This window comes from Manis javanica, chromosome 6, assembly GCF_040802235.1.
Source record: "Manis javanica isolate MJ-LG chromosome 6, MJ_LKY, whole genome shotgun sequence".
NCBI classification, from domain to species: Eukaryota; Metazoa; Chordata; class Mammalia; order Pholidota; family Manidae; genus Manis; species Manis javanica.
Genome location: NC_133161.1, coordinates 43,278,785 through 43,296,339, shown reverse-complemented (window position 1 = coordinate 43,296,339; position 17,555 = coordinate 43,278,785). Strand labels below are relative to the sequence as shown.

At 36.8% G+C, this 17,555-nt stretch overlaps 1 protein-coding gene across 1 annotated transcript in view; it reads right to left on the bottom strand.

The window, feature by feature from the left end:
* Positions 1 to 7,772: 7,772 nt before the first annotated feature.
* Positions 7,773 to 17,555, bottom strand: part of LOC118966945 (uncharacterized) — a 31,801-nt gene continuing 22,018 nt past the window's right edge. The window contains exons 5-7 of the mRNA XM_073239995.1: positions 11,401 to 11,416; positions 9,606 to 9,667; positions 7,773 to 8,396 (exon numbers count right to left, since the gene is read on the bottom strand). Of these exons, the coding sequence (XP_073096096.1) occupies positions 9,607 to 9,667; positions 11,401 to 11,416 (77 nt within the window). The 3' untranslated portion in view covers positions 7,773 to 8,396; position 9,606. The remainder of the gene's footprint in view (positions 8,397 to 9,605; positions 9,668 to 11,400; positions 11,417 to 17,555) is intronic.

Here is a 17,555-nt window from a genome sequence, read left to right as displayed (position 1 = left end):
AACATAGGGGTGCATATGTCTTTTTCAATCTGAGAACTTCTATTCTTTGGGTAAATTCCAAGGAGTGGGATTCCGGGGTCAAATAGTATTTCTATTTTTAGTTTTTTGAGGAACCTCCCTATTGCTTTCTACAATGGTTGAACTAGCAGCTAACATTCCCATCAGCAGCGTAGGAGGGTTCCCCTTTCTCCGCATCCTTGCCAGCATTTGTTGTTCTTAGTTTTTTTGATGCTGGCCATCCTAACTGGTGTGAGGTGATATCTCATTGTGGTTTTAATTTGCATTTCCCTGATGATTAGTGATGTGGAGCATCTTTTCATGTGCCTGTTTGCCATCTGAATTTCTTTGGAGAATTGTCTGTTCATATCCTCTGTCCATTTTTTAATTGGGTTATTTGCTTTTAGGGTGTTGAGGTGTGTGAGTTCTTTATATATTTTGGATGTTAACCCCTTGTTGGATATGTTGTTTACAAATGTATTCTCCCATACTGTAGGATGCCTTTTTTTTCTGTTGACGGTGTCCTTTGCCGTACAGAAGCTTTTTAGTTTGATGTAGTTCCATGTGTTCTTTTTTGCTTTTGTTTCCCTTGCTTGAGGAGATGCATTCAGGAAGAAGTCGCTCATGTTTATATTTAGATTTTTGCCTATGTTGTCTTCTAAGAGTGTCATGGTTTCACGACTTTGATCCATTTTGAGTTTACTTTTGTGTATGGGGTTAAACAATAATCCAGTTTCATTCTCTTGCATGTAGCTGTCCAGTTTTGCCAACACCAGTTGTTGAAGAGGATGTCATTTCCCCATTGTATGTCCATGGCTCCTTTGTCATATATTAATTGACCATATATGTTTGGGTTTATATCTGGGCTCTCTAGCCTGCTCCATTGGTCTATGCTTCTGTTCTTGTGCCAGTACCAAATTGTCTTGATTACTGTGGCTTTCTAGTAGAGCTTGAAGTTGGGGAATGTAATCCCCCCAGCTTTTTCTTTGTCAGGATTGCTTTGGCTATTCGGGGTCTTTTGTGGTTCCATATAAATTTTAGAACTATTTGCTCTAGTTTATTGAAGAATGCTGTTGGTATTTTGATAGGAATTGCATTGAATCTATAGATTGCTTTAGACAGGATGGCCATTTTAACAGTATTAATTCTTCCTATCCATGATCACAGGATGTATTTCCATTTATTGGTATCTTCTTTTATTTCTCTCATGAATGTCTTGTAGTTTTCAGAGTATAGGTCTTTCACTTCCTTTTATTCCTAGGTATTTTATTCTTTTTGATGCAATAGTGAATGGAATAGTTTTCCTGATCTCTCTTTCTGCTAGTTCATTGTTAGTGTATAGGAATGCAACAGATTTCTGTGTATTAAGTTTGTATCCTGCAACTTTGCTGAATTCAGATATTAGATCTAGTAATTTTGGAGTGGATTCTTTAGGGATTTTTTGTACAATATCATGTCATCTGCAAACAGGGACAGTTTGACTTCTTACTTGCCAGTCTGTCTGCTTTTTATTTCTTTGTGTGATCTGATTGCCATGGCTAGGACCTCCAGTACTATGTTGAATAGAAGTGGGGAGAGTGGGCGTCCTTGCTCCTGATCTTAAAGAAAAAGCTTTCAGCTTCTCGCTGTGAAGTATAATGTTGCCTGTGGTTTTGGTATATATGACCTTTATTATGTTGAGGTACTTGCCCTCTATACCCATTTTGTTGAGCGTTTTTATCATGAATGGATGTTGAATTTTGTCAAATGCTTTTGATCTATGTAGATGATCATGTGGTTTTTGTTGTTCTTTTTGTTGATGTGGATGTTGATGGATTTTTGAATGTTGTACCATCCTTGCATCCCTGGAATAAATCCTACTTGATAATGATGGATGATCTTTTTGATGTAAATGATGTGTTTTTTAATTCGGTTTGCTAACATTTTGCTGAGTATTTTTGCATCTATGTTCATCAGGGATATTGACCTGTAATTTTATTTTTTTCATGGTGTCTTTGCCTGGTTTTGGTATTAGAGTGATGCTGGCCTCATAGAATGAGTTTGGGAGTATTCCCTCTTCCACTTTTTGGAAAACTTTAAGGAGGATGGATGGGTATCAAACTAAATGTTTGATAAAATTCAGCAGTGAAGCCACCTGGTCCAGGAGTTTTGTTAGGTAGGTTTTTGATTACCAGATCAACTTCGTTTGCTGGTAATTGGTCTGTTCAGATTGTGTTTCTGTTGGGTCAGACTTGGAAGGTTGTATTTTTCTAGAAAGTTGTCCGTTTCTTCTAGGTTATCCCATTTGTTAATATATAATTTTTCATAATATTCTCTAATAATTCTTTGTATTTCTGTGGTGTCTATAGTGATTTTTCGTTTCTCATTTTTTATTTTGTTTATTAGAGTAGACTTTTCTTTTGATAAGTCTGGCTAGGGTTTATCTATTGTTTATTTTCTCAAAGAAACAGCTCTTGCTTTCATTGATTCTTTCTATTGTTTTATTCTTCCCAATTTTATTTATTTATGCTCTGATCTTTATGATGTCTCTCCTACTGACTTTGGGCCTCATTTGTTCTTCTTTTTCTAGTTTCGTTAATTCTGAGTTTAGACTGTTCATATGGGATTGTTATTTCCTGAGGTAGGCCTGTACTGCAATATACTTTCCTCTTAGCACGGCCTTCGCTGTGTCCCAAAGATTTTGTGGTGTTGAATTATTGTTGCCATTGGTCTCCATATATTGCTTGATCTCTGTTTTTATTTAGTCATTGATCCATTGGTTATTTAGGAACATGTTGTGAAGTCTCCATGTGTTTGTGGGGTTTTTCATTTTCTTTGCGTCATATTTGTAGTTTCATACCTTTGTGGTCTGAGAAACTGGTTGGTACAATTTCAATCTTTTTGAATTTATTGAGGCTCTTTTTGTGGCTAGTATATGATCTATTCTTGAAAATGTGCCATGTGTACATGAGAAGAATGTGTATCTTGCTGCTTTTGGGTGTAGAGTTCTGTAGATGTCTGTTAGGTCCATCTGTTCTAATGTGTTGTTCAGTGCCTCTGTCTCCTTATTTTCTGTCTGGTTGATCTGTCCTTTGGAGTGAGTGGAGTATTGAAGTCTCCTAGAATGAATGCATTGTATTCTATTTCCCCTTTTAATTCTGTTAGTATTTGTTTCACATACGTAGGTACTCCTTTGTTGGCTGCATATTTACAATGGTTATATCCTCTTGTTGGACTGAGCCCTTTATCATTATGTAATGTGCTTCTTTATCTCTTGTTACTTTGTTTTGAATTCTATTTTGTCTGATACAAGCACTGCAACTTCTCCTTTTTTCTCCCTATTACATGAAATATCTTTTTCCATTCCTTTGCTTTTAGACTGTGTATGTCTTTCGGTTTAAAGTGAGTCTCTTGCAGGCAGCATATAGATGGGTCTTGTTTTTAATCCATTCAGTGACCCCGTGTCCTTTGATTGGTTTATTCAGACCATTTATATTTAGGGTGATTGTTAATAGGTATATACTTACTCCCTTTGCAGGCTTTAGATTCGTGGTTACTAAATGTTTAAGGCCAACTTCCTTACTAAGAGTTTAACTTAACTCACTTACTATGCTATTACAAATACAATCTAAAGGTTCTTTTTTTCTCCTCCTTTTTCTTTCTCCTCCATTCTTTATATATTAGGTATCATATTCTGTACTCTGTCTATCCCTTGATTGACTTTGGGGATAGCTGATTTCATTTACATTTGCTTAGTAATTAACTGTTCTACTTCCTTTACTGTGGTTTTATTACCTCTGGTGACAGCTATTAAACCTTAGGAACACTTCAATCTATAGCAGTCCCTCCAAAATACACTGTAAGATGGTTTGTGGGAGGTAAATCTCTCAGCTTTTGCTCATGTATAAATTGTTTAATCCCTTCTTCAAATTTAAATGATAATCTTGCAGGATAAAGTAATCTTGGTTCAAGGCCCCTCTGCTTCATTGCACTAAATACATCATGCCACTCCCTTCTGGCCTGTAAGGTTTCTGCTGAGGTCTGATGATAGTCGTGATGGGCTTTCCTTTGTATGTGATCTTATTTTTCTCTCTGGCTGCTTTTAATCGTGTCTTTATCCTTGATCTTTGCCATTTTAATCACTGTATGTCTTGGTGTTATCTTCCTTGGGTCCCTTGTGTTGGGAGATCTGTGAACCTCCATGGCCTAAGAGACTATCTCCTTACCCAGACTGGGGAAGTTTTTGGCAATTACCTCCTGAAAGGCACTTCCAATCCCTTTTTCTCTCTTCTTCTGGTACCCCTATAATGTGAATATTGTTCTGTTTGGATTGGTTACAGAGTTCTCTCAATATTCTTTCATTCTTAGAGATCCTTTTTTCTCTCTGTGCCTCTGCTCTTTGTATTCCTCTTCTCTAATTTCTATTTCATTTATTATTTCCTCCACTATATCTAACCTTTTAAAAAATCTTCCATTGTATGTTTCATTTGTGATACTGTGTTCCATAACGGTTGGATCTCTGACCAGAATTCATTCCCGAGTTCTTAAAATATTTTTCAGGTTCCTTGAACATTTCATATTTGTATGTGGTGCCTTCTAGTGCCCAGAAGCTCTACTCTCTGGAGCTGCTCAGCCCCTGGAGCGTTGTTGGGGGTCGCAGGGGACTGGTGATGGTGCCCTGTTCCATGAGGCTTATTCTTTTGTCTGGGTGTATGCAGTCTGGCGCAGCCCTCTTTCATGTTGCTCTTTCAGGATTAGTTGTATTAATTATGTTTTCATATTATATTCTGTTTTAGGAGGATGCCTCTGTCTCACCTCTCACACCACCATCTTTAATCCTCCCCTATACTTTTTTTTATGGAGACCATGCAGTGCAACTCCACTGATGGAATGACTGGGGTGAGGTGTAGTATCCTGTTCTAACCATTGTACCCTCTTAGAAACAAAGGTGACCTAGGGAAACAGTCTTTATGCTCAAACCTACAACTGCATTTTCAATTTGTGGAACAAATATCCCAATAAATGATACAGGCTGAGTATGACTTGGTGTCAGAATGTCTGAGTGAGAGTGAAGGCAGTTCGAAGGCTAACAGAAGAGCACAGATGTGGATGAGGATAAAGGTGCCCATGTGAAGAGCTGTCTGGGTGAGAATATGGAGGGTATTTTGATAAAAATGAATGGGTGTACTCAGTGTTGCCTCTAGTTACTGTGTGATGAAAATGTCTTAAATTTTTAATTTTAATTATAGTAATTAAGTAACTGTCAAATGGACTGAGATTAGGTAAAAAGTGGTATTGCTTTTTACAGATAAGATGCAGATGCAAAAAGGCAAGCAAAGGATGGGAGTTTCCAAAGCTGGTCTTTATAAGAATGTCTATGACTTTGCCTAACTGCTACTTAAACATGTGATTTATGTACTCCAGGAAAACATCATTAGCTCCTATCCCCACCCAAGGGTGACTTTTATGTGTTGTAGTATCACCTGTGTTTTCACTTGCATAGACCATTTCTTGACATAACATGAGACTTGCAATGTACCCTTCTCAAATAGACCACATATTCCTCGGGGCCGTGGATTGCAGTATCCAGTGCATTATTGCCCTGGGAGACTATAGATTTGGGCACAAAGAATGGCTTAGTGTCCATTAGATTAACAGATTTGGCCTTGTGGTCATCGTTCACTCCTTCATTCCAACACCAGCAGAACACTAAAGCGGGAAGGCTCAGTTAGGAATGCTTGGCTGGAGTAACTGAAGATTAGTGATGTCTTGATTTCAGATGACCCAACTCACTTGTTTTTTAATAGAACCAAGGCATGCCATAGCTTTGACTTACTCCCTGCCAGAAGTTCCAACGGTCTGATTTGTCCACCTATACATTCCTAAGAGAGGGTTAGAGAGAGTGACTTATAGTGTGTTAGTATGAGTTGAATCTGATTGCTTTTTTGACACTCGTGAAATGGGAGTTTGAAGTGTTAAGGTACTTAAATCAACTATAAGTGGGGTGCTCTGGCTAGTAGGAACATGTTGGAGCCTAGCAGATGGGGAAGATAGGGGAAACAAAAAGGATACCAGTGAATACATTACTGTTTTGTAGTAATTTCCAAAGTCTCACCTTTATCCTAAAGGCTACATAACAAGTCAAGCATACATTTGGAAAATGGAGTCCAAAAGGAAGGGTAATTCTTGACAACACACCCTTTCATTTTCCCAAGTGGCTAATGTACCCGTTAACAGTTTTGAGTTTCTTAGGACCAGGCTCTGAGATGACCTGTGTATGAAAAATTTAACAGGGAGTGCTTTGGGAAGTAACATTTCAAGGGGGGCAAACAAAGCATGATTAAGCACAGGGAGAAGCTTGGGTGTGATGCAGTCACACAAAAGACCTTAACCAATCCCACTGACAGTTCCTGAGCTGCAATGGCCCTACAAAGCTGTCTCAGTTGGGACAAGAGGCCACACTTTATACCTCTGCACTGACCAGTTACTGTGATGCAGGATGCCCCTAGGAAGGAGGCATGACTGGATCATACAGCTCTCTTCAAGAACAATCTCTGGAAAGGGGAAGATAGTTGCAAGCTGTCAGCTGTTAACCATCCCAGCAGCTGAGGAAATAAATACTTAAGTCTTGAAGTCAGGGTTTGGGGTTAGGAGCCAGATATAAAGTGACACAATATAGCATCCTCTATAACTTTCAAATCATGTTCCAACAGGAAAATGTAACCATACTTTTAATAAATTGCATTGAACACCACTATGTGTGACTCACTGTGTTAGGTGAGAATCCAACAGGAAAGAAGATGGATGGCCTCAGCCCACAGGAAGCTTCCAGACATGGACAGTGGATAATTACCACAAATGTAGTGGCTTAAGACAATACCAACTGACTTCAATTCCTGGTGTCATATGTAAGGAGGTTAAAAGTTTTCACTCTGCCCTAACAAGCTGAACAAACTAAAAAATGATCAAATCTTTTCTCTGTTGGAGAATTGTCCCAGGGCAACCTGCTGACTCAAAAACTGGAGAGAAAGGAAGATGTAAAGTCACAACTTACTGGAGTAGAAACCACTGGGAACCAGGGCCAGGTAGGGTATCAGTTTTAACAAGTGTGCCATTGTGTTGATAGGATGGTAAGGAGGAGGGAGAGGATATATAGGAAACTTCTGTTCTTTGTGCTTGCTTCTGTGAACCTAAAGCTGCTGTAAAAAAAAGATACTTTTGAGCTGCAGGTACCCAGACCTGCTGAGATGCATCAGCTGCAGCACATTCAAAGCTGGAAGTTCTCAGGTGGGCTGTGCTTAGCCAACAGGATGAGGATGTATTTTGGACATGGGTACCTGACTCCTTAATTTTTCTGAATGCTTCTGGGAACAGTAATGATCATGGGGCAATAGAAGTAAGATCTAATAAGCAAGTTAAGTACATGATTTTTCATTATTACAGGCTAGCACACGCCCGCCCAAAAACCCAACCAATCATGCCAGGGGTTTTTGAACACAGGCCTTCTGTGTGCAGCAAGGCCCAGCAAGCTTTATACTGTTGAGTTAAAAAATGAAAAAAACTGCAGATACATATGTAAAGTATGCTAGCATTTGTGTTAAGAAGAGAAAAAACATTTGCTTGTGATATATAAGATATTTCTGGATGAGTTCACGAGTAACTGGTAATGTTACTACTGGGGAAGGGAACAATAGCTGAGGGCAGAGGAGATAGGAGGAATGTTTTTCATGATTAAACCTCATACGCCTTTTAAATTTGGACCATGTAAGTACATTATGATTAAAAAATAAATGAACGTTTTTAAATAAGGAGCTTTTATTACCTTCAACCACAGAGAAAAGGCCAAGCTGAAGTCTGGGAGTGAAGTCAAGCCGCCTGTCAGGAGGGTGATGGCTGTGGCAGCGCCTGGAACTCCCCAGAGACTCCCTTTGTCCAGCCACCCTTGGCAGCGCTGTTCCAAAGAAATCACAAGCCGCAGATGAGCAGGGAGGAGGACACTGACGAAGGCGCTCCTGCCTGAAATCAGCCCCTGTGCACAGCCGGCACCTGGGAGGATCCCTCCCTCCCCTGTGGGTCACATCTGTGCTGGAAGACGTGAGAGCTCACAGGCCAACACCAAAGGTCCTCAGCGCGTCCCTCCTTTTCTTCTCCGACCCCCATGCCTCTGCTCTTTGGCCACAGTGTTTGATTGCTGAGATGAGAATGCCACACAAGTCAAGTCCTACCAGTCTGAGTCTGAACTCTCATTTGACTTACAAGACTTATGCTTCCGTTTTTTCTTCTTTTTCTTTTCTTTCTTCCTTTTCTTTTGCTTTTCTTTCTTCTTCTTTTTAAGTTTCTCTTTGCATTCTGAGGAACTGGAGCTGCTCGCATCTTCATCTGAGGTAGAATCCTCCAGTAACTGTTTTAACTGTTGTATCCTAAACATGTGAGAATGACCAAAGAATCATATTTAAATGAAAAAAAATTCCAGATAAAAATATATAAAAGCAGTAGTGAAGGTAAAAAATGCCACGAATAACCACCTTCTTGAAGACAATACTTGTTTTTACTTGTGCATGTTTCCCTGATTCTTGTCCACATCCACGCCCACTTTACATGACTGTAACCAGGGTACAAGCCATTTTGTGCTCTTTTCATTGTGCTAAATGTTTGTGTATTTCTGCAATCCTTACAGTTTTGTTTTGTTTTTTTTACATGAAGAACATTCTGTTTACTAGGGTCCCCCCTTCACCAAGTCTCCCCCCACAAACCCCATCAGTCACTGTCCATCAGCGTAGTAAGATGTTGTAGAATCACTACTTGTCTTCTCTGTGTTGCAAAGCCCTCCCCGTGCCCCCCCCACCAGCCCACATTATACATGCTAATCTTAATACCCTCTTTCTTTTTCCCCGCCCTTTTCCTCCCCTTCCTTCCCATTCTCCCCAGTCCCTTTCCCTTTGGTAACTGTCAGTCCATTCTTGGGTTCTGTGATTCTGCTGCTGTTTTGTTCCTTCAGTTTTTCTTTGTTCTTATACTACACATATGAGTGAAATCATTTGGTATTTGTCTTTCTCCACCTGGCTTATTTCACTGAGCATAATATCCTCTAGCTACATCCATGTTGTTGCAAATGGTAATTCCTTAGTTTTAACTTCTAACAGATGCATACTTTCCTGAATCATATCCCCCCTCAAGTTCATAGTAGATAATCTACCTCCTCAACAATTATAACTCAATACCACCAGTTTGAGAAAAACCCCATTTTTTCACCCTATCTTTATTCATATTTCAGAATAATTTTTAATAATAGCTCAGATCCTTAAAGACATTGGAGAAGATAAACTAACTCATACAAAAGAGAATCAATTGTTTAGTAGTAGAAGACACCAAAATGCGGACTGCCAACAATTGTCAGTGGTGTGAGCAGGCTGGGCCAAGCCCACTGCTTTAAGCTACCCCAAGTAGAACAAGGCTAGCCTGTTCATTCCTGCCACTGGTCTTTTCAGTGATTACCTCTGCTCTACAAATATTTCATAATTAATTAAAGTACCACATTTAATAACCTGTTCCTCTAATACTGGAATGATTGTTTTCAACTTAATATAATTTAAAACCTTATGAGGGTATTGTTATCAGGACAATCTCACCTTACATCCTTTTCATGTCTTTTATTCTCTTGTATGATGTCATACATGGGATCTTCATGTGCCTTGAGGGTGAGAAAAGGTTAAGGTTGGATTAGGCTTCGTGGACTGTTATTTAAAAATTAAATTCCTATATTACTAAAACCAGTTTTTTTCCCTGTTTGGTATTTTTTTTGTTCAACATGCCCAAATCCTTCCTAAGAGTCACCTAAAGATCATCACTGCAAACTCACTGAGGCTATGAAAAGGATTTTCCAATTAGAAAAATACATGTAATTTAAATATTCTTTGTAACAAAATCAACCATGGCACAATCATTCAATACTATTCAAGGTAGAAAAATAGAGCTAATTCTCTGTTCTATGTGGATAAATGACCAAGTGAATTACAATGATACATAAGAATGAAACATTTACAGATACACAGAATATATGTTAAGTACCCCAAAGTTTGGAAGTATAATGGAATTGTATATAATTTTAAATGACTTGAATTACTTAAAAATAAGAATATATATAGGGGAAATGTTATGGTATGTGAATTATCTCAATTTATAAAAAGAATAAATGTTTACCATAGAAATTTTAGATGTTACCAAAAATTAAAAAATATATATATTACTGCACTATCTGGGGATAATTACTATTAACATTTTGGTTTCTTTCAATCATTATTCATAAACTAGGAAGAATTATAATCATATAGTATATACAATTCTGCTTTCCACTTACGTTTTCAAAAACGTTGGGTGATCTTTCTAGTCCAATCAATTGGGGGGACCTCTGAAGTCAATAACCATAGGTTTTTCTTTGTGTGGGTTAACATTTTCCCATCGCATTGCATTCTTATAAAACACTACTAATGACTAATTTCTGATACAGAAAGTTGTTGATATGTTAGACTATTAAGTTGATTTTTCTTTAGTTTCCATTTTTTCAATCATAATTATGAAACCTATCCTTATACATACAAAAACAGTTATACGTATATTGATGTTTTCTTATATCCTTAAATTCTTACATTTCTGAGTCAAAAAAAATTAGTAGGTTTAAAGTTTTTCAGCTTTTTCACCTGTTCTATAGTATCTAAAAATTGACATTCCATCTAGAAGTGGAATGATTGATCCCACATAAGTTATTTCTAATTATTAAAATGAAAACAGTACTTTAAATGTCTTAACAACTCTAGAGAATGTCTATTGACCATGGTTTGATATACGTGGATAACCTCAGTATATGCAGACAGCAGCCTGTTTCACTTGGCAGAAGCAGTTACTGAATTGTAAATAAACACTTCTAGGAGTGACTGTTAAAGTGAGGAAATGATCTATTTTACTGTCATCTAAAGAGCACATAATTTATATACACATTCCTAGCTTATGATTTAAAGGCATCTAATCTTAGATAAAGACTGGGAAACTAAAAACCTGACTTTAGTTATGAAACATGCTATCTTAAAGTGATTGAATAAACATCTGCTTCAGAAAAAGAACCACTATTACCAAGATATAAGCAAATAGCACTATAATAAGAAGTTAGTTTTTTGTTAAAGAACTAATATGTCATGCAAAAGTAATTTAACAAAGATGTAGCTAATACCATATATTTTGGCCCAAAGGCTCCTGGGCATGTTTTCATGTGAACTTCCATTTCACTGATTATTACCTGACTCATTGGTATTCACTACCTCTAATGAATGTAAATTGACATGGCGGGGTTTTACTACTCTGAACTGTTCTAGCTTTTGGTTGCCTTTGATTAAAAAAGGGCATTCTTTGTCGCCTGTTCAATGACCATACCGTTTACAACGCCAACCTAAAATAAAGAAAAAAGGAAATATCTATAAGATAATACAGTTTCATTTAATGAAGATGAAGAATCAGTAGCTAATATTGAAATTTTTCTTCATTAAAATCCAATTCTAAAAGCACAGAAGCCATGGCAATGTAATGTATAGCATGATGACTATAGTTAATAATAGTGTACTGCTTATTTAAAAGTTGCTAAGAGAGTAGATCTTAAAAAATTGTATGACCTATATGGTGACAGATGTTAACTACACTTCTTGTAGTGATCATTTCACAATATATATAAATACTGAATCATTACTCTGTACACTTGAAATGAATACAATATTATTATGTCAATTATGCCTCAAAAAGGACCAAACAATAGTGGAGCCCAAGAAAAGAAAAATTAGTTAGTTAATTGAAAACAAGCATTAAAGAAAGAAATCAAATACAAGGAACCACAAACTGAATGAATCTATTTACATGATATATCCAGAAAAGCCAAATTGATAAAGGTAATAGATTAAGGTGGTCTGTTGTAGAAAATGGGGATCAGAAACAGTCATGAAGATCCTAATGGGCAGATAAAATGTTCTAAAATTTCCTTATGGTAATGGTTTGCACATAGTAGTTAATAAAGATCACTGTATTGTACACTTGAACTAGGTGGATTTCATGATACATAAACTATAGTAAATCTCTTTTCAAAAAGCCACAAACTCAAAAGACAGGTAAAAGTCCTAAGAAACAAAAAAAACCAAAAAAACACTGGATGTTGTAATGTAGATAAATTAATACTAAACGAAGAGCAACCCAGAAAACTCAAATTTTATGGCACCAGAGGAGAGAACTGAGAATCAATTCAATTTGTTCTTGCAGAACCTACAAAAAGCTCAGGAATTGGCAGCACCAGATAGCTCTGGAAATAGTTTGAAGGAGGAGCTAAAATAAGGAGGACTGGTAATAAGTCCAAGGGCAACTCTCCCTGGCAATGTAGAAGGAAGTTTATTGTCTAGAAAAGATGAAGCATAGAGTCTCTGGCCAAAGAAACATGAGATACATTTGAAGGCAAGGAGACACAGTAAATATAGAGGATTACATGAATGAATAAAAAGCAGATGGCAAGATTTCCCTGCCTTTTTCATCAAATCAGCTCCCACAACACTAACAGCACCGCCTTCACTCTCCAAGGAGGAGCCTTCTTCTCTAGGAAAATATAACCCACACAAAGAAAAACCTATGGTTATTGACTTCAGAGGTCCCCCAATTGATTGGACTAGAAAGATCACCCAACAGTGAAATCCAAAAAGCCCTACTCACATACTTAGAACTTACAATCAACTTTTTATCTCCTATTTATGAACAAGAATAGCTGTGGTAGCCAGTCTCCAAGATGGCCCAATAACCCGACTCCTAGAAAGCATGCCCTCATGTAGTTCTTGCTACCCTGAAAAAAATAATTGGTGTAACTAGAATACTGGAGAAATGATGAAGTGTTACTTCAAAAGTTAGGTCATAAAAGATGTTCTTCCTTCCCGTGTCATGGATCACTGGCTCTGGGGGAAACCAGCTGACAGGCTGGAGAATATGCAAACAGCATTATAGACAGACCTACGTGGCTAGGTAGGGCTCATCACTAAAACCATCATCAACTTACCAGACATGATGATCCTTGTGAATGATCCTTTTTTGAAGTGGATCCTATACTCCCAGCCAAGCCTGGGCTGACATCTTGACTGCAATCTCATTACAAATCCAAAGACACAGCCACCCAGCTAAGCTGTCCTGAGAATTCCTGACCCACAGAATTTGTAAGATATTAAATATTTGTTTTAAGTTTCTAAATGTTGGTATAATTTTTTACACAGTAATATATAACTGACATAACAGGGAAATAGATTACCAGACACCTGAAATCCTCTTCAGTGAAAGACAGAGGCCAAATTAAACCGACAGAAAACATAACAGAAAGCTCCCAGGGAGAAGAGATTCTGAAAAATATATATCCTTAGAGAGACAAGAAAATATAATTGTCAACAACACAACAGCATACCATAAAAACTACAGAGAACAAAGAAGAGCTTTTAAAAACAACAAATGAAAAACAGAATAATTGAAAAATAAAGATGAAAATATATTCTAAAAAGGAAAACAACAGACATGAGATAAAAATAAAGTTAGAAAGTTAGTGCAGGAGGTCAACACTCTGAATGACTGAACTGCAAACATAGAGGGGAAATTAAAAAATCTCAGAACTGAGATGCAATTCCAGATTGAAAAGGCTCACCAGTTACCTTGTACAATGGCTGAACATAGACACATACCAAGACACACCATTGTGAAATTTCAGAAGACAGGAAAAGATCCTATAAGCTTCCAGAAAGGAAAGACTAACAATAAGCAAAACAAAAAAACAGGATGTCATAAAATAGGGAGTTGTCATCACTTTGGACTTCTCAACAGCAATTCTAGAAACAACAAGGCAACAGAGTAATACTTTCAGAATTCTGAAGAAAACTGATTTAAAAATTTTTTGTTGTTGTAAAATACACATAAAATTTACCAATACAATCATCCATCTCCATAACTCTTTTCACCTGGTAAAACTTGAAAACTCTATACTCACTGAACAAAAATGCCTCATTCCCCACCCTACCCCCAACCCAGCGAATAGGCAGCTCCCATTCTACTTTCTTTCCTATGATTTTGAATACCCTAAGTAGTAAATGAAATCATAAACTTTCTGTCATTTTGTGAGCTGGTTTATTTCACTGAGCACAATGCCCTCAACATTCCATGTTGTAGCATGTGTCAGAACTTCCTTCTTTTATAAGGTTGGATAATATTCCATTTTGCTTATCCACTTATTCATCAATGGACACTTGAGTTGCTTGCATGTTTTAGCTTTTATGAATAATGCTGCTATGAACATGAGTGTACAAACATCTCTTCAAGATCCTGTTTTCAATTTTTGGGGGTATATACCAAAAATGGAATTTCTGGATCATGTAGTAATTTAAAAAAATTTTTAGGAAACAAAATACTGCTTTCCATAGCTTTTTAATTTTTTAAATCAAATGTACATCACAGTGGTTCAACAGTCCCCTTCCCCTCGCCCCTGCTCCTACCTACTCCCATCCTCCTTGGTAACCACTCGTCACTTCTCAGTGTCTATGAATCTAATGCTGTTTTGTTCCTTCTGTTTTGCTTTGCTTTAATATTCCACAAATAAGTGAAGTCGTATGTTATTTGTCTTTCTCCATCTGGCTTATTTTACTGTGCATAATATCCTCTAGAGGCATTTTTATTTTTATGGCTAAATAATATTCCATTGCATATATGTACCACATCTTCTTTATCCAGTCATCTATTGATAGACACTTAGGTTGCTTCCATATCTTGGTTATTGCAAACAGTACAGCAATAAACATAGGTGTGCATACATCTTTATGAATCAGGGATTTTGTTTTCTTTGGGTAAATTCCTAGGAGTGGAATTACTGGATCAAATGGTATTTCTATTTTTACTTTTTTGAGGAACCTCCATACTGCTTTCCACAGCAGTTCCACAAATATGCAGTCATAGCAGTATAGAAGGGTTCCCATTTCTCCACAGCCTTGCCAGCATTTGTTTCTTGTTTTTTTGGATAGTGGTTATTCTAAATGGTGTGAGTTGCTATCTCATTGTGGTTTTAATTTGCATTTCCCTCATGATTAGTGATGTGGAGCATCTTTCCATGTGCCTGTTGGCCATTCATATTTCTTCTTTGGAGAAGTGTCTGTAAAGGTCCTCTGCCCATTTTTTTATCTCATTATTTGATTTTGGGTGTTGAGGCATATGAGTTCTTTATATATTTTGGGTATTAACCCCTTATCAGATGAGTCATTTACAAATACATTGTCCCATACTGTATGATGCCTTTTTCTGCTGATGGTGTCCTTTGCTGTACAGAAGGCTTTTAAGTTTGATGTAGTCCCATTTGTTCATTTTTGACTTTGTTTCCCTTGCCCGAGGAGATGTGTCTAGCAAAATTAGCCCATCCTTATATCCAAGAGATTTTTTAATATGTTCCAACAGTTTTATGGTTTCATGACTTACATTCAGGTCTTTGATCCATCTCAAGTTTATGTTTGTGTATGCAGTTAGACAATAATCAAGTTTCATTATCTTACATGTAGCTGACCAGTTTTGCCAATACCAGTTGTTGAAGAGGACTTGTCCCCATGGTATGTTCATGGCTTTTATATCACATATGAATTGACCATATATATGTGGGTTTATATATGGGCTCTCTATTCTGTTCCACTTATCTATGGGTCTGTTCTTGTGCCAGTACCAAAGTGTTTTGCTTACTATAGCTTTGTAGTAGAGTTTGAAGTCAGGGAGCATAATAGCCCCCAGCTTTGTTGTTCTTTCTGAGGATTGCTTTGGCATTCGGTTTTTTTTTTTTGTGTGTGTGTGTGTGTGTGTGTGTGGTTCCATATGAATTTTAGAACTATCTGTTTTACTTCATTGAAGAATGTTGTTGGTATTTTGATAGGGATTGCAGTAAATCTGTAGTTTGCTTTAGGCAGGATGGCCATTTTGCCAATATTAATTATTCCTATCCATGAATATGGGATTTCTTTCCATTTTTTGGTGTCTTCTTTAATTTCTCTTATGAACATCTTATAGTTTTCAGAGTATAGGTCTTTCACCTCCTTGGTTAGGTTTATTCCCAGGTATTTTACTCTTTTTGATGCAATTGTATATGGAGTTGTTTTCCTGATTTCTCTTTCTGCTAGCTCATTATTATTACATAGGAATGCAGTGGATTTATTAATTTTGTACCCTGAAATTTTGCTGAATTCAGTTGTTCTTGTAGTTTTCTGGTGGATTCTTCAGGTTTTCTATGTATAAAATCATGTTATCTACAAATAGTCAGAGTTTAGCTTCTTCCTTTCCAATGTGGATGCCTTTTATCTCTTTGTGTTGTCTGATTGCTGTGGCTAGGACTTCCAGTACTATGCTGAATAAAAGTGGTGAGAGTGGGCATCCTTGTCTTGTTCTGATCTTAGAGGAAAAGCTTTCAGCTTTACACTATTAAGTATGATGTTGGCTATGGGCTTGTCCTATATGGCTGTTATTATGTTGAGGTATGTACCCTTTATACCCTTTTTATTAAGAGTTTTTATCATGAATGGATGTTAAGTTTTGTCAAATACTTTTTCAGCATCCTTCATTTCCTGGTTTCATTGATATTTTTCTATTGTCTTCTCCTCTATCTTACTTCTGTTCTGATCTTTATAATGTCTCTCCTTCTTCTAACTTCAAATTTCATTTCTTCTTTTTCCAGTTTCTTAAATTGTGATTTTAGATGGTTTATTTGGGATAGTTCTTCTTCCTTGAGGTAATCATGTTTACTGAGATATCATGTGGTTTTTATCCTTCTTTTTGTTAATGTGGTGTATGATATTGATGGATTTATGAATATAGTACCATACTTGCATCCCTGGAATAAATCCCACTTAGTCTTAATAGATGATCTTGTGGTTTGATATATTTTTGGATTCAGTTTGCTAGTATTTTGTTAAGGATTTTTGCATCTATGTTCATCAGGGATATAGGTCTGTAATTTTTTTGTATGGTATCTTTTTCTGGTTTTAGTATTAGAGTGGTGCTGGCCGCATAGAATGAGTTTGGAAGTATTTCCTCTTCTACTTCTTGGAATACTTTAAGAAGGATGAGTAATTGCTCTTCTTTAAGTGTTTGGTAGAATTTGTTGAAGCTGTCTGGATCTTATTTATTGTCTAGCTGGTTGATCTATTGATATGAGTGGTGTTAAAGTCTCCTAAAATGAATGTCTTGCAATCTATTTTTCTCCTTTAATTCTGTTAGTGTGTGTTTTATATATTTACATGCTCCTATGTTGGATGCATATATATATAATGGTTATATCCTCTTGTTGGATTGATCCCTTTATCATTATGTAATGTTCTTCTTTGTCTCCTGTTAATTACTTTGTTTTGAAATCAATTTTGTCTGATAGAAGTACTGCTACTCCTTATTTTTTCTCCCTATCATTTGCATGGAATATCTTTTTTTCATCCCTTCACTGTGTATGTTTTTGAGTCTGAAGTGAATCTCCTGCAGGCAGCATATAGATGGATCTTATAGATCCATCC